This window comes from Plectropomus leopardus, chromosome 20, assembly GCF_026936395.1.
Source record: "Plectropomus leopardus strain MGB_pleo_1.0 chromosome 20, ASM2693639v1, whole genome shotgun sequence".
NCBI lineage: Eukaryota > Metazoa > Chordata > Actinopteri > Perciformes > Serranidae > Plectropomus > Plectropomus leopardus.
In genome coordinates, this window is record NC_142195.1 from 17,514,397 (window position 1) to 17,537,611 (window position 23,215).

The window sequence follows — 23,215 nt, forward strand, 5'->3', positions numbered from 1 at the left end:
TAACCAAAATATTATCTAACTCACAATATGGTCAAGTGCAATATCCAAAGCTGCAATTTCTGATAACGGTGCATACAAAAGACATAATAACTAAAGCACAGTGGTGCTACAGAGACGCCCCGGAAAACAAATCTTATTCCAGATGTAAGGGAACACGCTTGCTTGGTAAAGACCCCAGCAAAAACCACGTTGTCTTTTTTTTCCAGTGAAAATGAAATGCAAATATTACCATTCCCACTAAAATCGCAACTCATTTCGTAATCGCAATGTCTGTCAAAATAATCAAAATAACTAATGTGCAGCCTTACATTTAAAGCAAAACTCTGCTTCTTTGTCAAACGTGGAAGAGAAAAAAAATAAACTTTTAAACTTTATGTATTTGTTTGAAGAAAAATGATCAAACTGAGAGCTTAAATGTTAATTACAGAGGGGGATACTGAACCAGTTAATATTTGCTGAATCGGGGTCATATACGGACACTTGTGTGTTATTGTCGCTGCCTGCTAATTGTTCAAATGACGCAGCCGCTGCTCATGCATAAGCCGAGGTTATTTAAATGTGTAATTAACTGGCACAAGGTCCTGTCATAATAGCTTTTAATGGTTTCTATAGCAACATGTGTCACTTAGTCGACTACAAAGTAAGTTGCTGCTAATGCTAACAGGGATTTTTCAAGAATACAAAAACACTTCAGACAGATGAAGCATCACTGATAGAGCTGAGGCGGGATGACAGAGGAGATTGGCACATAAAGGCTTATCCTTGTATTTAAAAGAATTTAGTTCTCTGAATAAATCAGCTAAGTAAATAAATTTCTTGTAAAATTCATACACATTTGTGCTTCAAGAAAAAGCAAAATAAGTGTGTAGGTAGGAGAGTGATATTATTGCTGGTCTTGCCTACTGCATGTGAACACAGGTTTTACAATAACCAGACAGTTTAGGAATGGGACGATGTACAGTTTTATTGCTGATCACAATAAAAACACTCAACAATAAGTTGATTGTGGCAAATTTTCATTATTGGGATTAACATGAATATGCTTATAACTGAATGAAAAAAGAACACACACAGTTTTTAATTCATCTTTTATTTATGCAGAAGGACCTTGTGATTTATGATTACCTAATTTAAGATTTCATATCCCCTGCCTAATACAGTGCATTTAAACAATTGTATATTCTACAGCGATTTCTCTAAGTAACACATCTAAAAAAAAAAAAAGAAAAAAAAAATAGTGATTTTTTGGCAGTTAGGGCACTGCCAGAAAGTAATTGCTCATAAATATTAGGATTACCGAGGTAATGGCCCCTATTGTCACAATTACCAAAGAACAATAACTGATAGAAAGTAATTGTGTGCGTACGCAACAGGCTCCCTCTAGTTAATTAAGGTGATAAAACTGATTATCTTTAAAATGGGAAAAATTGCTCTCACGCAGGACCATAATCAATAAAACATACAATCTCTTCTCATATCCAGCTGGGTAAAGTTTACGGTATCGAGTCCCATGTCCTGTCACCTGCGGAGACCAAAGACCTGTATCCTCTGATGAACATCGATGATCTTTATGGAACCTTGTACGTACCAAAAGACGGCACCATGGACCCAGCAGGCACCTGCACCACGCTGACCAGAGCTGCCTCCGCCAGGGGAGCCACGGTAATGTACACTACATACATATACATAATGTACACATAAAGTTTGATCCAGTCATGGTTATACATCATATATCAGAGTGCATGCTCATATTTGTGATTGCAGTCTAGTCAAGCAAATAAATATCAGATATTCTTTGTAGATTGTGGCGTTTATTAGATTTTTTTTTTGTAGTTTTAGAACAGCAGATGGATTAAATGTGCCAAAAGCCACAATACAACAGCAGAACTAGAAGCTTATGAAGTCATGTGAATGTGATTAAAGTTGCAGGTCAGTTTTGCAGTTTTGAGTCTTGGTGCTTTACATTATGTTGAATCATGTAAATTTTCCAGATATAGTCATTTAGACCAATTGGCTTGTTTTAAAAAATAAGCAATTGGCAACTAAAGAAGAATTTTGTGTGGGTAACCTTCCACATTATGTATAATAGAGGCAATTTATTTCATGTAGCTGTCCATGTAGCATTGCTCTTGTTTGCATTGATGTGATGTTTTGTTGACCATCATGTGCGTTTCTTCATTTTCTCCCCGTGTACCATCTCTCCCTTCATGTATGCCAGCTAGCTGAAATTATGTTTGAATAGAGTTTATACGTGATACGTTTGAAAAACACCAGACAAGTAGGACAAGAAATGTATCTTTTTTTAATTATGTGTCCTTGAAAAGTCATGAAGAAGTTTACAAATTTTATCGATGAAAGTGTGTAGTAATCTGTCATCAGCTGAATTTACTCTACAAAAAACTCTTACATGGGTGGAGCAGATCTTATACATTTTCTCTGTGTTGCATGTGAATAAAACGCACACTGTCCTCTTTAAATCAGGTGATCGAGAACTGCCCTGTGACTGGTATCCAAGTGCGGACAGATGACTTTGGCATGAAGAGGGTGAAGGCAGTGGAGACCCCTCATGGGACCATTGAGACGCCTTGTGTTGTGAACTGTGCAGGTGAGATTCAGAAGAAATCAGGAAACTAATCATCCCAAAGACAACAAAACCACACATTAAAAGCATTTTGGTTGTATTTGACATGGGAAATAAACATTGTTTAGAGCATGTTTTATGACAGTGTGTCAAAATTTGGGGTAGATTTAGAAGCATCTACCTTCTGATGCAAATTTTCCATATCAAAGTGAGATTGCAAAGTAGTTTGATACTTAATCTAAATAACAATCTGGTACAATATTTACTGGTGGTTTGCCCAAATAACATTTACTCAGATTTAACATAATTTTTGTCTTTTTGGTGTTGCGTGCAGGTGTGTGGGCCACCAAGCTGGGGGAAATGGCCGGAGTCAAGGTGCCTCTTATCGCCATGCATCATGCCTATGTGGTGACAGAGAGAATTGAAGGCATACAGGTAGGACTTCCATGTGTTATATCTGAACAACTTGACAGTAGTTCATGATACACTCAAAATTTAATCAGTTCTGTAGGCCCTGTTAGTGTGCTGGCAAATACTGTATATTATTTTTTCATCCTGAAAGAAAATGCTGACTTTGGCAGCACAGCTGTGGCTGGAAATGTTTGTATTGTTGTTAACACAAGACACCAGAAGATGGAAGAGGCTCCTGATTATAAAAGTGCTGTTTCTGAATTAGCTTCTGTGGTTTATGCTTACACTGAAAACGCTCAGAGCAGCATGGGAGTACATCCTCTAGTTGGTTGCCATGCTTTGACAATGGAAAGCTGCAGAGGCTGCTCTAAGCTCATCGAGCTGCGGCTGTTTCATAACGCAGAAAAGTGTTTGTCCCCCAAAATTAAAACATGAAAGTAATAAACTTTTATTTTGGCAAACTTAAAGACACCTTAAACCGATGATTTAAAGTCACTCATGGGTGCATAAAAATTAACCCTACACCCTTGCAAACAAGTTTAATTGTATGTTGTTTGCAATTATATTCAGAAATTATGTTCTAAACAAAAATTACATTTTTCAATCAATCAGACTATATTTGTATTGCATTTTTTATATAAACAAAACTGTAACAAAGTGCTTCGTACAATAAAACCAAAACTAAAAGAGAGACTAAAAAGGTAAGTCTTGAGTTTGCTTTTTAAAAAATAACAACCCTCTCTGCTGCTGTCAGGTCCTCAGGCAGGCTGTTTCACAGATGTGGACCGTTTTTAGAGCCAGTTCATGGGACCTAAAACCCCCGCCTAATTAAATGTGTGATGGCAGGATAACAATTCTAATGTATTGATCTAGATAAACCTTTTAAGTTGCAAACATAATTTTTATAGGTTGTGTTGATGAGTTGATAATTACATGAACTTGATATTGTGTGCAATTTTAACTCAAATTATGTGTTAATTGATTTAAGGTAATGAAATTGGATCGGTTATTTAACTTTTCTCTAACTTCACTTAAAATGCCTGGACAGTTCAATTCAATTCAATTCAGTTCAATTCAGACAGTTTTCCAGCGTGTAACTTTTCAAAACAAAGGGCAGAGGAATCATCTAATACATCTACCATATCTGATGGTGTGTAATGACGGAGTGCCACTATTACCTTAATTGTGACAATTATTGTAAGATGCCACAAGACTTGCATTACATTATGCATGATTTTTAAATACACTATTCAGGCATCATCAGGCACAAAGTACTCATTTAACTTAGATTTTACTCATCTTTTAATTCTCCATGTAGACGGAAATTTCTTCATCTATCTGCATTAAGTCTGTATGACCAGCAGGGGGCCCTGTGACATTACAGATTTCCAACTGTAATGTTACAAACTGCTGTTAGGAGCTGTAGGAATGAGGTTTGTGCATGTATTTGCGTGAGAGAAGGGAATATAGTTTTGTGTATAGCCTTTAATTCTGATGATGTGTGTTTTTAGGGGTCATTGGGACGCCGCTGTAAGAAGATATAACACATATCTGACTCGTGTATGTGATCCACTGTATCTCTGTGATTGTGGATCTCATCCGCATCAGTTTTAGTTGAGTGTGCACATGCATAGCTGTGCTCATCCTCTAGTGGCTGTTGGTTTTAGGCAGGCTGTCAGAGCTTCTCTGTGTTATGTAGTTTAAGAGCAGATTTACCGGCATTACTGCTACATCATGTACACAGACAGCGGCCCGCACACACACAAAGTGACACACTCGGATGCTACCAGGAAATCTGTTCCCAACAGGGTGTGCAACTTGTCAGGTCAAACATCTCATGCTGACCACATGTCTGTGTGTGAATCGATGTTTTTTTGTCCTCAGAGGCTGCTGCAGGTTTAAACTGAAAAAGCTCGCAGACAGTAACTGGTGTATGTTTTTTATCTGCATGACGGAGAGAGAGTATTGAAGTCTAGTGTTGATCACATGGAGTGAGCTGCCTGACTGTACTCGGCACAGAAGAGAGAGGAAAGGAGCAGTTTGGCTGTTATTATACGTAGTGTGCCGTTTTCCAAATGTCAGCTTGCTCACTGGTATTTTGTTTTTGTACCCAGAGAGCCAATTGACTTTGGAATGAAAAGCACTCACGACAGACTGAATATAAATGACACAACATACTTAAAGTGTAACTATTCATTAGATACTTCTACAAGAATATTTACTCTGACACAACGGGGGTTAATGCTTCTGTCTGTTTTTGTTTTTGAAGAAGATTTCATAGTGTGTCAGTCGCTGCCGTACTATACATAAAGAGACTCTGGTTGTTAAGACGTGTCATGGTATACGTATGTCACTGATGCAGTAAAGGTTCTTATGGTTGTTATTTTCCATATTTCTTTAACATACGCTATAATTATGTAGAGCACCAATACAAAGTTCTGATAGGAAACTGTGGTTCCTGGCATTCATATGGATCTCACCTGACTCCCACCCGAACACTGTTGCAGACCAAGTACCAAGTTCTAGTCCTTTTTCAGGGGTCATTTAGAAAAGTCCTAAGAACAACTCTGAACAAGAAATAGACAAGAACGTTTACCTGATGAGGTGTGATTGACCCTTTTGCAAGCTATTACATAGTCTTTTAACAGATGTGATAGTTGTCAAAGGCGTGCGCTTTTGTGAGCCTGGAAGGCGTTGACACCCAGTGGAAATGAAGTGAACTGTGTCACAATTTGAACTTATGAAAGAGCTGTCATTATTCGTGTGATCACTCTGCTGATCGACGGTTTGACAGACCAATAACATCAGTGTTGTGATCATGTTATTTCTGACATTTACTTGTATCGTTATTGTGTTGGGTGGGAGATGTGAGCGCATGTCTTATGAGATCAACCACATACATTATCCCTGCACAATCTAATCCATAGCAAGTCATTAACTTGCTGTCATTCAGCACTTTAAGAATATTTTTCCAGTCTCTTTGTCTTTCCACCATTTTCTCCTCTTAAGAAACTTTTAAGCCTCTTAAAAGTCATCCTCTCCACTCTTTAACAGTTTTCACCCTAGAAGCTCTTTTAAGGGCTAAGATGCTTTGTGAATAAGTTTTATTTTTATGAGGACCTAGTCTGAACTTCAAGAGGAAATTCTTAGAAAATGGGGGGCAGCTCTACCATCAGGGAGTACAATGAGGAAGGGCACATGGTCTGCAACGGTGTTTGGTGGGTGTCAGGTGGCATCCACGTAAATGCCAGGACCCAAGGTTTCCCAACAGAACATTGCGTTGTTACGAGATGATCAGTGTATTTCACTTCATCTGTCAGTGGTAGTGGAGGTAAAACTCTGGAAAAGCATGATACACTGAACTACACAAACATTCAGTGCAAGGCTTCAGAGTGTGAAATAAATACTTGGGTACTGGATAGTAGAGGTCAGGACTTAACACAACAGTTAAATGACAAATTGCCATTGTTTTTTTATCTTGTTTCTGCATATTTTGCAAACAGAAAGCATTTTATCAAGAACATCTCCCATTTTTACAAAAGCCAAAATGTGTCCAAACCTTTGACTGGAAACGCAGACTAAAAATCTCTCGCTTTTTGTTGACCTGGTGCTTCTCTGCCATGATTTACCATTGTAACCCAAGTCCATTATCTGATGAAAATGACAAGCATATGCTGATTCAGATTCAAATATGTTGCCATAAACTTGATTTTCTATGTGTCATTATGAATGAGGATTTTACAGTTCTAGCTGCCAATCAAATTAATTCATTTCTTGGAAGAGGACTGAGGCTCTTACAATTCATCCTCCTCTTGTTGACAAAAAAGAATCTGCTCATCATGTTGGCACGGAAACACAATGTGCTTGAACTAATTCATGTTTTGAATGTTTCCACACAGAACATGCCAAACGTCCGGGACCACGATGCCTCAGTGTACCTGCGGCTCCAAGGTGACGCCCTATCTGTGGGTGGTTACGAAGCCAACCCCATCTTCTGGGATGAGGTAAGCCTAAGTATGATCTGAATGATTAACTGTCTCATTCACTGTCAATAGCGTCAGGACTCTGAAACCTCACATATTGACTTTCTATGTGCCAGAGTGAGATTGATTACGCACGTCTGTCTTGTTTGACATAAAATCAGATACTTCTATTAGGAAGCTGAATAAAGTTTAATCCTGTTTATATACTTCTCAATCTCTCTGTCAGTTTGACCTCATCTCTTATTTAGTCTGGCTTCATTTCCCTTGTTTTCATTACCTGCTGCTGTATTAGCTTCGAGGTCAAACCATATTCATAACAGGACTCATAAAACTGTGTGTGTGTTTGTTCACTCATTTCCCAGCACTGGAAGGTGGTATTCAGGTTCTGCACTCAAGTGAAAGTTGCAATAGTATAATTAAGATTTACTCTGTTATGAGTAAAAGTTCTGCATTCAAAAATTTGCTGAAGTTAAAAATGTGGGTTGTAGCTTCATATTAAGAGTTCAAACATGAGTTTGTATTAATCCTCCCATCTCACTCTTGGCAAAAAGCATATTTCTCAAAATGTTAACACATTTTTTAAAGTAAGTTCAAGATGGCAAAGTGCAAGGAACGTTACATGCAGCAGTGTAGGCTAAACTGTACCTGGTGGTGCAAGTTCTTACAGGGAATAGAGATGCAAAAATAAAACTCATGAATGTTTTTTCACACTAGTGATAGGGCCTTATCAATTCAGTGTTTTTATAGGTATTGTGGGCATTTGAAATGTTTATTTTTCTTATAAAAAACAACGAGGTAAGCTATCAAAAAGTATTTTGTTGTCATCCATGGTGAAACTCGGGTGTCTTATTGCCTGTACACTCCATATTTCATTTCTAATAGGCAGATTGATGAGCATAACACATGCTCCAAAGGAGATAAATCCATTGATTTTAATGACCCCATAGCTGCTTTTAGCACCACCCACATTCGTAGCGCTACTGCTGGTAAAATTGCTTTTATTGGAGCATTAAAACCCAAGCATTTCTCTAAAATACAAAAGGCTGTGAGGACGAGAGAAGATTATTCAAACAACTCTTGGCAGCTTTAAATGGTAATCATACAGGCCGTTCTCTCACGCACAGTCTGACTATTTAAAGGGGTGGCTGACTTTGGAGAATGATCTTTACAAAAGCCTTTAAATCCGCAGGTGGTCCTTAATGGATATGTGCTTTCCTTAAGGACAGGTTTTTAGAGCAGTTTGTTAAGAAGGCTGGCAGGTCTGGTGGCAGGCATCTCTGCTCTTTTTCTCGTCCTTGTGTTCTATGCTTGTAACTTTTTATTGCTCATGCAGTCCTTTTTTATACCTTTTAATTTGTGCTCTAACAATGCAATGTCATCCTGGAGCCACACTATTCACAAGCAAACATAACTGACTCGTCAACCTGTTCATGTTTTCCTCTTCCATCCTCTCCCTCCCTACTGGAGACCCTTTTTGTGTTTTTTGGGGGGACAGAGGAATATTTAGGGGGAGACAGCAGGTCAACAGTATACTCCACATAGAAGTGGTGTACATCCTCTGAAAGCTGAGAACCTGACAATTGATTTAAGACATGACTCAGCACTGTGCGTCAATTTTTTCTTTCCATAAGTATGTAATAAACTTTTTTTTTTTTTTTTTGGTTCCGGGCATATTCGACCTCCTAGTTAAGAGTATATAGGGGCTTAGATTATGATTACTGTGCTCAATTATGTCTCCTAAGTTTTTGCAGCAACTTTTGGCTACTTATTGTTACACAGATTTAATGCTAAAAGTATTTTTGACCAGAAATAAAAAAAGGTCAAAAATCCCTTCAGAGTACCACATGTTGTGATTTGATTTCAGAACTTTTAACATTTGTAAATGTCTTTAAGTATTGCATTTTTTGGCAATTGGATGGCATGCACTTTTGTTCTGGAAACTGCCTTATTGTCAACATACCCGTGAAAAACATACATCCCTAAATGCAATATGTCTCTGGTTTGTGCTTGTAAAGTTTCGTGAGGCTGTGATTATACAAGAGGTCACAATAGGTTAGTTTATGCACTGATGTCCATTAAAAAATTCCACATTGAAATAGCTGCTATGGGGACTAACATCATCCCACATGAATACAGTTGGGCAAATTGAATTTACATGAGTCTCAGCTCTCCAGTAATACCTAATTTATGCAATTCCAAGGCTGTTCATGGATTCCAATATGCAAAAATATTCAAATACAATAGGTGAAAATAACAGATTTGTACTGCATGGAAAAAGCTGCATGTTTTGGTCCAAAACTGAATGGGACTGGGGTATATCTGTAAAAGGGATGCTAGTAGGTGAAAATGGGCATGTTAGTTTTTCCCTCTGCAAAATTCTGCCTAAATTTGGAGCTTTATTTAACCCCCTTCCCATGTCAGCTAGCTTGGCATGGTTGGTACCAATGGATTACTTGTCTTCTAGTTTAAATTATGTCAGTGTCTTCATTCTAGCCTCCAACAGACAGAAATGTCAGCTGAGGACGACCGCATCCCAGTGGAGTGAAAGAGAGAAAGATGAAAATACACGTACAAAAGATATCTCTCTGTCTTTAATACAAGTTGTCAAACCCAAAGAAATGTAAAAGAATAGCAAAATATATACTCTCAGTTTTTATGAAAGGCACCAGACAGGGTTTTTGCAGGACACCGATAATACTGACTTCATGACTTTAGTCATTCTGTCTGGCTGGCTGCCTGTCTAAAGACTCCTCAGTGGTTTTTACATTTTAAAGGATTTCTTTGTACGGAAGCAGCGTCTTTTGTTCTCATTCTGCAGCTGAGCATTGCTTTGATGTCTTTAGGCGAATGGAGGAAGAAAGAGGAGATGGAGAAAGGAGAATTAGCAGGGAGACGAAGAGAATAGAGGGTGCCTACTGAGTGAAGATGAGCAGGATCGATGGCTTGGGAGGGATTGAGAGAAGTGTGGCGGCTAGGACAAAGAACGCTGCTCCTCAGATACTCCGGTTGAGTGTCAGTGCTCCGTACTAATGCAGAAACTCTTTGTTCACATGAAAGCAGCTACCATCAGCACGCACATCCATGTGACATTCAAGTCTTAATCGAAACTGAAAGTGTCAATGCTGACACAAATTGTAAAGCCACAGGAACTCCTTTCTCCTTGAGCACTTGTGTCTGACTGCAGACTACCAACTTAAGAATCACTTGCATTCAACATATTTACCATGTTAGGCTGTAGGTTGATCATCCAGCGTGATATGTCTGCAATGAGAAGTGCTGTAAGTAAGAGAATGACTGATTTCCTGAATTGCATTTCACTGTGGAGGAGATGGAGAAGTTTGAGTGAAAGGATTACCAGTTCAGTACCAGGATATAGAGAGAAATGCATGACTGATAAAATCGCTGCTGGTGTGCTGGACTTTTCAATCTGAGCACCCTGAGTCAGTCAGATTAGTGTAGGAGGGGAGAATTTTAAGTCGAGGCGGTCGGCACTGCTCGGCATGAGCTGTAGGAGCTAAAGGCTCCATTTTGGCCCGGCTGACAAGGAGGGAGTTGCTGAGGTCCAGATGGGAGCAAATTAAGACTTGGAGAGGGAACTGAGAGGGATTTGACAGATGTTTACTCTCTGGTGAAGAAGAGTCCATTCAACAGATGCTACAGGATTGTGCTGTGGCTGCCGTGTGTGTCTTACTCATACAGTTGGTAGTCTACAGTCATGTGTGATGACTTGGATTGAAGTTCACAGTTTTCTTGTCAACAGTGATTAGGAACAAAAGAGCACATCAGCCTTGATAACATTGGCCTTGAGGTGAACATAAAATATCCAACAATCCACCGCAGTAGTGCCACTTCACTTAGTAGGGAAAAATTAAGAAAAAAAAGCCAGACCTGAGTGTTTTTTTTGTTTTTTTTTTTTAATTGGCTATAATAAATGTTTATATAATCACAATGTGTTATTTGACAATATGAAAGTGATTGCTCATGGGGAGGAAACTACAGAGAATTCATTCTCAGAGACTCAAACAGAGCTTAAATATAGTGAATGTTAACATTACATTAATCACCTGACCAGAAAATAGTCCAATTAAATCATAATTTTTAATTCATACAAAGGCAAATTTGCACATGTATGTTTGAGTGTTGCCTACATAGTTGTGGTAAACAATATTTTTACGTAGCGGTTGAACTGGAGAGGGCTCAGAATTGAACCTTGAGGTACACACACATTGTGCTAGCTTGCTCAGATCTGTTGGTGCCATTTGAGACAAAACAGTCCCTGTTTTTCAGATAGTACCTGAACCAGTCTAAGACCATCCTGGAGAATCCAACCAAATTTTCCAGTCCATCCAATAGTATTTAATGGTCAGCAGTGTCAGTGTATTGCAGGTTTTTGAAAATGTCCTGGAATTAATCTGTTTTTTAACTTAAAAAAAGATATGTATAATACAAAATGACACAAATTTTTACATTAGCATTCTGTAATTAAACCCTGTTTTACTCATCTGTCACTAATTTGTATTTTTTTTCATAATTTTTCATTACTTTGTCTAAAGGGAAGATGTGCCCCTTGTAAGAGCGCCTTTATACTAAGATCAGTATGTCGTTGCTGTATGTTCCATAATTGACTTGAAACATAAAATCTGTTTGAAAGCAAGTTCAAAAATCAGTTTTGTTTACTTTTCTTTTTTGTACTGAAGCTGAAAACATTGATCCTTGAAAACATCCCAACATGAGCTGCTTCTAAAAATGACTGTTGAATTTTGCCAGGATTAGAAAACCTCAATTACATTTCTGGTGTGTTTTATTCCCAAGGTGTCTGATAAGTTTGCCTTCAGCCTGTTTGACCTGGACTGGGATGTATTCATGCAACATATCGAGGGGGCAATCAACAGAGTTCCTGTCCTGGAGCAGACTGGCATCAAGTCTACTGTGTGTGGACCAGGTACTCTCTCACACACACACAAACCAGTTCCACATAAGGATCCATTTTAATGAAAATCCTGCAAGCCCTTCTTGCAAATTTCTTATAACATTATGCATTACAGCAGGGAACAAGCGACTTCCATGACACTTCTTAAATTGGACACATTCTAATTTAAAAGTGAAATGTATCCGTCTGTAAAATATCTTATGCAGCACTCCAATACTGCATTTGCTCATGAATACCTAAACTAGCAGACTATGTGTCATGTTTGTAGAGGAGATAGTTTGATTAGCTCAAGCCTGACGTCCCGTCCAGGCAATATCAAGTGGCTGACGTGGTTGAGTGAACAGGCCTGTGGCTGTGCAGCCTGAAGAGTTACAGTATTGAATTGGATTTTTCATCACCATAGTGTGATGCAGCTGTTTGGAGAGAAAAAAGTGGAACAAATGACACACATGTAGGGATGGAAGACAGAAAACAGAGAAATTGAGAAGGAAATGTGAAAAAGAAAAAGAAACTGCAGCAGAACTTGTGAAGTTAATAGAGAAATAAGATTATAAAGAGAAAATGTAGAGAGATGTAAAGACGGGGAGATTAAATGTACAGAATGGCAGCGACAACCAAAATGTAGGAAATAGAAGCACACTATGATAGGAAGAAAAATGACTTAAGGTCAAAAGTTTAAAAAAAACCCCAAAAAACGGAGCTCTGAGGGTAAGGAAGCTCAGATGAAATGGAGATGAAAATGCCGATTTCATCACAGTTGTTGCAGAGTATCGCCGTGACCATGACCCACACTTTAAAGAAGTATTTCACTGCTAGAAAAAGTCTTTTTAAAAAAACTGGGCTGTCTATGTAGTAAAAAGACACAAGTAGTTTTGAAATTGGTGCTTCGTGACCAGACAAAACAGAAAAAGTTTTTCTTTGTAACGTGCACCACCTTAAAAACGGAACATACATTACACGTAAAGAAAAAGAAGGTCTTTTTGCAACTCAAAGAATTTAAAGAACAAAATCCAGTTTTTCTCTCCTTCTTATTCATTCTGCCGTCCGTCTCTTACTGCCTTCCTCTCTTCCTCCCCTCCTTCACTATTTTGCAGTAAGTAACTAAAATGCTTAGGGCAAATGTAGTGGAGTAAAATAACATTACATTACATTTGATATAGGAAATATAATAGAATAAAAGTTAAAGTTGAGAGAAATATAAAAGTTCAAGTTAAGTACAGATACTCCCAAAAAATACTCAAGTTCTGTAACATAATTACTTCACCACATTACACCACTGCAGGTGAATAACAACAGAAAGCCAGCTAAAAACACACAGCCTGTAAATAGCAAACAACTTTCGATTACTGCTGTGTTGCTTTTATCTTCTTATACGAGTGGCTCGCCTGCTCCTGCACCAAGGCAACACGTCCCACACCAGTTGGTCTACTGAATGCTCAGAAACTAAATTAATATCAGCCCTCCATTCAACTCCCAGTTTAAGACAATGGTACTATTTATTTATTTTATGTCATTATTCATTTGCTATTTAGCCAGGAAATCTGACATTTGACATTTTGCAAAGCAGCTAGCCCAAAAGACTGCATATAGTACCTTTCTAGAAGTAGCTAACACAACCACTTACAGCGTCATAAAGAGAGACATGGACTTCTTTAATTTCATTCATCTTTTATGCCAAAAAAAAATATTATTTGGGAAATATGTCACCTCTGTGTTAAGTTTCTCTGTCTTACATTTGTTGCTGCATTTATCTACAAGGTTTCTCTCACTGTCTGTTTTCAGAATCATTCACAGCCGACCATAAACCGCTGATGGGAGAAGCCCCAGAGGTCAGAGGTTTCTTCCTGGGCTGCGGCTTTAACAGTGCTGGTAAGTGCTGTAGTGACAGCAAGATCGAAACACAACAGAGGGAGACTTTTAAAGAAAGAAAAGAAAAAGAATGGGGAGAAATTAGGAGTGCACAAGGATGATAGAGAGTGTAAAGACTGTAAACGATGATACATATCACTCGCAGTGATACGCTTTCAAATACTTTGTGATGTAGAGCTTTCCCTCGAGGGAACCATGAAATGATAGAGCTAGAAAGGTCAAAGCAATCGGCAGTACATGACAAAATAAGCAAGGGGAAAAAAACAAGCAAGAAGAAATGGCCGAAGAGTGTTTTTTCCACACTTTGACCCAGCGTTCGTCAATCTCTGTGGACACTCTCAAGGCACAAATGAATAATGGAGAGCTTTTCATTTCTCACTGAGTCCATGAAGAACACACACACACACACACACACACACACACACACACACACACAAACAACAACCTTACCTTTGACAGTAGACAGAGAGGAATGTAAGTATCTCAGCAATCTGAAAAACATAGAGAGGGGGGTGTAAAGGGTAAAGTAATCGCTATCAGCAGTAACAGACGGTTGAGAGAGCTTTTTTTCTGCATTAGAGCAAAAGATCACAGGGTAGAGCTCTGAAGTTGTTGTGACAAGAGGTTGGGAGGCACAGAGAGGTGGAGCTCTAATGAGAGAGCAAATGGTTTCAACACCAATAACATTCACAGACTGTAGTTTTTGTGAGTTGGAGGCAGACTGCTGATTGATCCTCGCTGTCCTTGAGCTCTCTTATTACTCAAACACTTAACCATGAGACACTTTTTCTGTGTTAACAAAGGGGCACATGATGCTGTATGTATCCTACATGTTACCTCATACTTTATTCATTGGACCTGTATTGATTATGGTTTTATGCTGTGTAGAAAGTATAAGATGGTTGAGCTCTTAGTCTGTTGGTACAAAATTAATCTGTAACAAAGTTGATGATGGATTAGTTGTGCAAGTCATTTTTATGGTCAAAGGTCAAAGTCAACATGACCTTGTGTTGAACACATTCTCATGATTACAATATTTCAAGAACATGTTTAGGGAATTTCTTCAAATTTGGCACAAATGTACACTTTTGATGAACATGATATCTCAAAAAGGCCTTAAGGGGATTTATTAAAATATGGCTAAAGTGTCCACTTGGACTCAACAATCATGATTAGATTTAGAGGTCAAAGGTCAAGGTCACTGTGACCTCATATGTGTCATTCTCATCAATGTGATTGCTCAAGGAGACTCTGAGGGAATTGTGTGTGTTTTACTTGTTACTTCTTTACAGTAACATCCATATTTGAAGTATTGTCATCTGTCATAGCTGCGTTTGAGTCTGGACTGACATGAATGTTCACTGTAACAGCAGTGTGACTGGTTTGCTGAGGCATACAATTACTAGCCGGTAATTCTAGTTTTAAAGTACTAAATCCATATGCTGGTTTCAGTGTCTTAAATGTGAAGGTTGTCTGGCTCCCTCTGTTATATATTGTTGTAACTTGAATATCTTCAAGTTTGGGACTGTTGGTCAGACAAAATAAGTGATTGAAGAAGTCACCTCAGGCTTTTGGAAACTGCAGTGGAAATGTTTCACTAAATTTGGTCAGTTAAAGACTAAATGATTTTTTTTCCTAAAAAGGACAGATAAATTAAAACAATGCCTCAGCCCCTTTTCACCCCATATTGCACATTTTTGTTTTTCTTCTTAGTGCAAATGAAAAATTAAAATTCCTATCTTCCTATTTGAATGGGGGTGCATAAATTATTGTAGTCCCCTCGTCCTCTAGTTTTGATGTGTCATGCTGTCCCCAAGCTCATTGAAATGGGCCCAGCGTCACCGATACATCAGGTAACAGTGACTTGATAATTAAGGATTTTCCACTGGCAACGCACAGCAAGGATATTTCAAATTCCTTCTACTTGCCTGACAAACACACACTTGCACTCAGCATGCACCCGCACAAACAAAACATCCAGTTTTTATCAAAGCAGGAGCTAGATAATGTCCGTGTTTCCTCATGCCTTCTGTTTACCTTCCCTCTTTGAGCCCGTCAGTCTTTCTCCCCCCCGCCTCTTTGTCCCTCTGGCAAGGGAAAAGTTCTGTGTCCATTACACTCTGTCACACAAAAACACAGGCACACACATGAAGTCACATGGCTTATTTGGCTCAAGGCAGGCTGTGACAAGTGGGCTAATTCAGAAACCACAGGGTCAAAGTCGACACATTCACATTAAAAAAATCCATCACTGGGTGCTCGGTAACTTTTTAAGCCTCCAGTTGTTTCTTTTTGCTTGCTTGCTTTTATTTCAGTTTCCAAGCAATCAGTAACTCTACTTGCTTTGTAGGAGTTGTATTTGTTGCTTAGCAACCTTTTTAAGTTACTTACTCTCAGTGTCGAAACCATCAAGCTGAACATTGAGTGCATTTATTTGTTCTGATAAAGGTTGCTGCACTCCTTATATGTGTCACCATGTTGCTCATAATCACAATACAGAGCACCTTTAGACTTGAAGAGTTTTTTCATCCCATTCTACAAAAAAATGCCTGCTTTTAAGACAGTATGCAGTGAAGACTGAAAAAAATTGGGTTCAGTGACATGATGCTTTTTGCAAGAATAGAGTCAGTGATGCAAAAAGCTACAGGACCTGATCCCCCTACGGCTGTCCTACAGGACAACAGATATGGTGATGGTAGCCCCAAAGAGGAGTTTGAATCCATATAGAAAGAAAAAGGAAAAGGCCTGAGACGAAATCACATCTCACTAAATGCAGTTTTGTGCTATGAATTGAGACTGTTGTTGTTTTCACATTTTGTTTATTTACGTTTAACCCTTTGAAACCTGGATTGACAACAGCTCTCTTGTGCTGCATTCAGACACCTTTTACAAACATTTAAACCTCTGAAAGGTGAGCAAATTGATTTGATTTCTTTTAAAAACACAGGGGAAAGAAAGAAATCAGAAATTTGGCAAGAAATGTCTACTATAAACCAAGATTCTGTTAATGCGTTGTATACTTCTCACCTCAAATGTTTTTAGAAACATGTTTTTGCCTACTGTTGAACTGTAATCTGAGATCTGTCCAGCTGCTGTTGTTTCACACAGACCATTCCACATCACGTCACCCACCAGCAGGAGTGATTATTGGCATTTTGGTAGTTGTAGGTTTTCTACCTCTTTAGCAAAAGCACCTTTTTCCCTCTTTTTCTGTGGACATGTAGCACCAGTTTCAAAAGTATGTGTGTCTTTCTACTGCATAGATGGCCTAGTTTTATATGAAGGCTTGTATATTGGTGAAATACTTCTTAAAATGATACTAGGTGGGTGCATTGTTTAAAATGTTGGGAGTATTGCTTTAAGTGAATTCTAAAACATTTTATCCGAAGTTATATTATTTTGACCTAGATATTTAGGAGTACTTTCACCTGCAAATCAGTATGCTTATCAGGCTTCTATGGTAGAGAAGGACTAATAAAATTATGTGTATTTTCTTCCTCTTTTGAAGCATTTTTTTGGATTACTAGCGGCATCACTGTAAATGTCAGGAGAAACGGAGAGAGCAGCTATCTAAAAAAAAATCTGAGAGCCATGCAGATGAGGGGGATGACAGATAATGACATAGAAAGGAACAAATGTTTGTACAGCATAAACGAACAATAATGCAGTGAGATACTGATAGTGGGGTAGGAGAAGGAAGGCACAAAGGCAGAGAGAAGGGATGATAAGACAAGTGGAAGCACAAGCATGAGGGTTCACACGAAGATGCACACTCACACATCGGTGTAGTTATCCTGGGTGACATTTATCAGTGCCACCTTGCCTTGTTGGTTGTCTCCAAGTTGTCTTGGGAGAACTCCATCATCCTCGTACCACCCTCCTCCATCTATCTCTCTACCCCTGCTCCCATCCATCCATCCCGCCATTCAAACATCCGCCCAGGCTTGGCCTGGAGTGGCATTGTCCGCAGATGAGTGAAGCGATGAGAGATAAAGGGAGAGGGGACGCCCTGAGAGATGGAGATGGAGGGAGGAAGGAGGGATGCAAGGACACACTGAGCGTGCTGCTGCATATTGATGTTGTGCTCGCAACACATGCAAGATCACACAAACATGCATGATGTATGCAAATTAGCAGCAACACCACACAAGAAGGGGGATGCCAAAAGGGAGCAGTTCATTAACACAGCAGTTTTGGGAATAGGCGGGTAAAATGTTGGATTGCTAGTGTTCGTTTGTTGGTCTGTTTGAAAAAAACAGAATGCTGCGACCGCTTGGTGCAGCTGATGAGGTCAGATTGCTCAGGGGCAGCTCTGAGCAAGGGTCAAATGATGGAACAAAGGTCAGAACTATCCTCTGTAGGTCATATGACATATATAGAGGCTGCTGCAGAGGATAAAAACGCTTCTCTTCTCCAAATTAATGAGACACTCTTAGAGTCCTGCAGATAGACTATCAGTGAGAGAAAAGGGAAGAGAGATCCTGTTTTTATGTTCAGATTTTCCGCTTTCATTTCCCTGCTAGTAATCTGTGACAATTTTATACAAACACGGTGTTTATTCCCCAAGTAACGATCATTTTAATTAGCAATTAATTTGTTCGTTTTTGTCTTGAATTTCATTGACTTAACAATTAATCAAATTCAGACTTGTGGGAAATAATTGTATATACAGCTCTAAACAAAAACCCTAGGATATTTAATCAAATCCTCACTTTCAAGAAAAATAGATAGAACCATTGAGTTGGCCCTTTTTGCTTAATAGTTTACACAAGTGATTATCAGCTTTGAAAGGTAAACTGTGCAGAATAGTCGGATACTGTTTGTAAATGATATCACCAGCAAGTGAAAGCTAACCCCTAGACTAACTTTTGATGTGTGGAGGCATACAACCGCGAGGCGATAATTCTAGTTTCTCACTGCAAAGTATTGTCAGCATTACAGAAGGTTGTTGTAACAGATCAAGTGAGGTGGTGCGTTAATGCTCCCTCTGGCATGGTTATCTTAATAATATCCTGTAGTGAGTGATGTGTCATTTCAAAATCTTGCAGTTTGTGCATTTTTGAAATTTGAGAGAAGAATGTGTCAAGTTTCTTTTCTCTTTCTTATCTGCATGATGCAACACGATTTCAAAATTGATTAGGATATGCCTTAATTGAATTAATACTTTCAGCAGTAGTTTTTTTTAGAGGGAACTTAATGCGATAACGAGATGTGGTTTATAACACTTTGTTATCCCCTCTCTCTCTCTCTCTTTCTCTGTCTCTCTCTGTTTATTTTCAGGCATGATGATGGGAGGTGGCTGTGGTAGAGAGCTGGCTCACTGGATCATACATGGCCGCCCTGAGAAGGATATGTACGGCTATGACATCAGGTACATCAATGCACTTTAAGACTGTGTAAAAACCTACAGAGGTGAAACACAAAAGTATTTGAGCAATGACTAATCACAGAAGGCTGCACAGGTATGGTGCCACTCTGTAAAGTAGAACATGTCTCTGAGTTTCCGTTTGGCATTTTATCAAAGGGCAGCAGGAACCAGAATAATGAAGTTTTAATGAAGTCTAAATCCTTGAGACTTTTAATGAGCGTTAATCTTTTTGAATTCCTCTCCCTCCCGTCTCAGGCGTTTCCATCACTCACTGACAGACAATGCAAAATGGATCAGAGAGAGAAGCCACGAGTCGTATGCTAAAAACTACTCTGTGGTGTTCCCCTTTGACGAGCCGCTGGCCAGCCGAAACATGAGGAAGGACCCGTTCCATCAGGTAGATGAGCATTTAAACAATATGTGTCTTGAGGAGTTTAAAGTAACAACTCTAATGTGAGTCAATAACACTTCTTTCAACCGTGGTTTGATCAGTCATTTATGTCAAGGAACCATTGGTTTAATCTTTTCTACTCTCTCTTCTTTATACACCAACTTTATAAATGAGACAAAATTGAAAGATGAAGCTGATGAATGAAAAGAATTTCTTCATCCTGAAAATACACATAGACCCAGTATACAGTGTGATTTTCTTTATTGATTGAGTCTTTTAAGTCAAATAAAAAAGCAAAAAGCAGAAATGTTCTATTCCGGCACCTATCCCTGAGATGTTACGAAACCACATTCATATATTTTTTTCCTCGATCTGATAACCATTAAGCTCAGCCTCGGCTCTATTCAGGCTCTCTCGGTTAGGTAAGCAGAGCTTTTAGTTTCTGTGAAAAAGTGTAGGCAGTGTTGTATCTCTCTGGATTTAGACAGACAGACACCTTTTGGATGAAACATAGCTGAGGGGAAAACTATCTGGACCTTTATTGACAAGGTTTCTTAACATAGATGAAACCAGCTCACCTTGTTAAGTCACAGGAGCTACTCTGCTGCCATATGACCCGACCAGTCGTCTTTGATCACTTCCTGTATTTTTAGAGGTTGCATGACTCACTTCTATTCTCCTTTTTCTCCTTCAGCCATTCATTTCGCTCCTTTCTCAGTTTATTTTTTCCATGCATCTACCCACGGCCTTCACTCATATGTCTCTCATCTGGTATTCTGTCTTTTGACATCCTCCCCAACACAATTTCCTCTTCTATTCATCCGTCTGTTCAGACTGTAATGTCTGTTTCTCCCTCTCTCTTTCTCTTCCTGTGGTTGCCACTGTCTTTGTTCTCGTTCCAATCTTTGTTTTGTCTGAGAGAAAAAAGAGCTGCCGCCATTTCTTTCCCTCTATTGACATCTGTAGCGGCAGCATCTGATTGAATAATTATAAATCTGGTACGATATGTTTGTCTCCTGATTCAGTGCTATCACGATACTCGGGTGCCAATTAATTGTGTACTGAGATTCTTACCAGTGTTACCATTCCTTATCGCGATTTCTGCGTTTTTCGTTCATTCTTTTAACCCTAGACTACAGGAAAAAATTAAATCATGCACTTCTTGACATTGAATATCATGAATCAGATTTCCCAAACAATTCACATTTCATGACAGTCTTTCTGGCATTTATTTCAGCAGCATCATAAACTGCATAGAAACTTGATAGATAAATTAATTACTGTTTATATGGTCTTATTTCTAATGTTTTTATTCCAGTAAAGAATTTGATGACCTTGCTGTGAAAGACAAACTTTACTTACTAAAATGTACATGCACACAATGTGGACAGAGATTTATTTTTACTATATTACTAAGTTGTTCCATTGCACCATTCTTAAAATGTCATCTCCGACAGTTATATCTCACTTGAACTATGCTACGATGCCCCCATGATCCGCGGTGGCACTGCTCTGTTTTGTTTGTATCCACAAGCTTTTCAGAAAAGGTGCAAAAAAAAAACAACAAAAGAAATGCAGAGTATGGACAGAAAGCTCCATCTGTGTCCATGTAGACACTGGAGACAGGCCTACAGTGGCGGCTGAAGCAACTTGAATTCGGCTGGTGCAAACACCAGGACCGGGGTTCACAATAGGCTGGGTCTAATCTTTGTAATTGCAGCAACAGAAAGTTCACTGTTCAGGCAGGGAGTTTGCACTGGGCTGGCTGAGTCTGAGTCGCTTTTCAAGCTAAAGGTCTGTGTCCTTGGATTGTCCCCCATTTTCTTATTAAGAATAATAATAATAATGACTTACTTTAAATGAAAATTATTGTTAAAACGATACATGTTCCAGAGTTTAGAGGCATAATTAAAAAAGGCTGCCTCTCCATGCCTTTCAGTTCTGACCTTAGAAATGATCAATGAGTTTTGAGTCAGTCATCACGACAGTCATGTGACAAAATGAACATATAAAAGTTGCTGTAGAAACCACAGGGTTGTGCATGCCTCAACATCTAATTAAGCATGAATGTTTGTAATCGACACTGAACTGAGTTCGCTTCAGTTGTTGATGCTAAAATTCAGATTCAAGTAGCAAATGGGAATGTGGTACAAACTGTGTGTGTGTGTGTGTGTGTGTGTGTGTGTGTGTGTGTGTGTGTGTGTGTGTGTGTGTGTGTGTGTGTGTGTGTGTGTGTGTGTGTGTGTGTGTGTGTGTGTGTGTGTGTGTGTGTGTGTGTGTGTGTGTGTGTTCTCTCATGTCTGTCCTTGAATATTTTGCCCAGCTTTTGTAGTCTTGAAGTCCTGGTGATTCAAGTGTTTGCACAGATATCATCTGTCAACTCTGACCGCATCCCTCTCAGTACTCTCAGTATGTTTATCCCTCTGTTTCTCCTCATGTCTTCTTTGCTCAAGTCTGTAGGCAAATAGCAGATTCAAGCTCAGTCTGACTGCAGTTAGCTGTGTAACTTATCCCCAGCAGCTACATTTATTAATGCGATCCCTGCCAAAATGACTATAAATGATACACTTAGCTTCGGTAGCCTGGTCTCGGATGTCTTTCAGCTTCCTTTCTCTCCTTAGCCCAACATAAACTCTTAATGGGCCTCGCTGACATATTTTATGCATTAATGACCCACTTAGCCTTGCTTTCCTGTTCCAGACTTCATTTACCTTTTAACTGTAGCAATTTCTTCCCCTGCTCATGCATGCAGGCATTATTTCAGAACAGATTATTGTCAAACGAATTGCATTAGCAATGTTGTCAATGTATTTTGTAGATCATGCCCACTGCTTTCTTACAGCTTGTTTTATTTAGCTTCGCTGACACCTTTCATGCATAATTAACCAGATTTCCCCAGGGGCTTTTTTTTAAAAGATGTTGTACAGAATGAGCAAAGACATGAAGGAATGGTAACTTCTTTAAAAAATGTTTTTGTTATAAGCTTGTTTCCCTTTAATTTCTATTATGTGTTTTGAATTCATTACTATCTAAATTTATGATTTTGACCACTAAACTCAACAACTCAGATTATTTTGTTTAATGAAAATCAGTAAAACACAAAAGCGATGAGTCTTACTTCTAGTACAATGCAAACATCACTGTCAAGCGTAGTTTTAACTTCCAGGATATAAAGAGAGCTCCAACTGTCTTAACAGCAACACACCATGATGAATGATGCCTGTCAAAACACCTGCACAGTTTTTCCACAGACCGCCTATAGACCACTTGCAATTTAAATTTCACTGAGACATTGTCAGTATGGATAGCCCTTCAAAATAAAAGAATGGATCTAATGTAAAACATATGAGATGCTCGACACTTCAGAAGCTCAGTAGATTGTGTCAACATGCAGTGTTATTTTGAGGCAGCTGTGGCAGACATAGTGTCCTGTTGCACAACACTGTACCATTACAATTTAATTCCTTAGTATTACAGCTCTCTCCAGCCAGCACTTAAGACCTCAATTTGCATAACAAGTGCTGGATCAGGTAGTATCATGTTATGCTCGTTATAATTATGCCACCAGATCTGATGCTAGTCAGCTACAGTGTACACCAGTAAAAAGACATAAAAAACTGCTCTCAGGTAGACAGACAGTAGCTCGAAGGAGAGCACAGTCCCTGTGAGAATGTGTTGGTCC

General features: G+C 38.9%; 1 protein-coding gene across 1 annotated transcript in view; it reads left to right on the forward strand.

Annotated features, from left to right (window-relative positions):
* sardh (sarcosine dehydrogenase) overlaps positions 1–23,215 on the forward strand; it is a 49,721-nt gene that overhangs the window by 5,470 nt on the left and 21,036 nt on the right. Inside the window, exons 5-12 of the mRNA XM_042508865.2 lie at positions 1,483–1,662; positions 2,482–2,605; positions 2,916–3,016; positions 6,892–6,996; positions 11,788–11,917; positions 13,688–13,774; positions 19,055–19,145; positions 19,398–19,539. Of these exons, the coding sequence (XP_042364799.1) occupies positions 1,483–1,662; positions 2,482–2,605; positions 2,916–3,016; positions 6,892–6,996; positions 11,788–11,917; positions 13,688–13,774; positions 19,055–19,145; positions 19,398–19,539 (960 nt within the window). The remainder of the gene's footprint in view (positions 1–1,482; positions 1,663–2,481; positions 2,606–2,915; positions 3,017–6,891; positions 6,997–11,787; positions 11,918–13,687; positions 13,775–19,054; positions 19,146–19,397; positions 19,540–23,215) is intronic.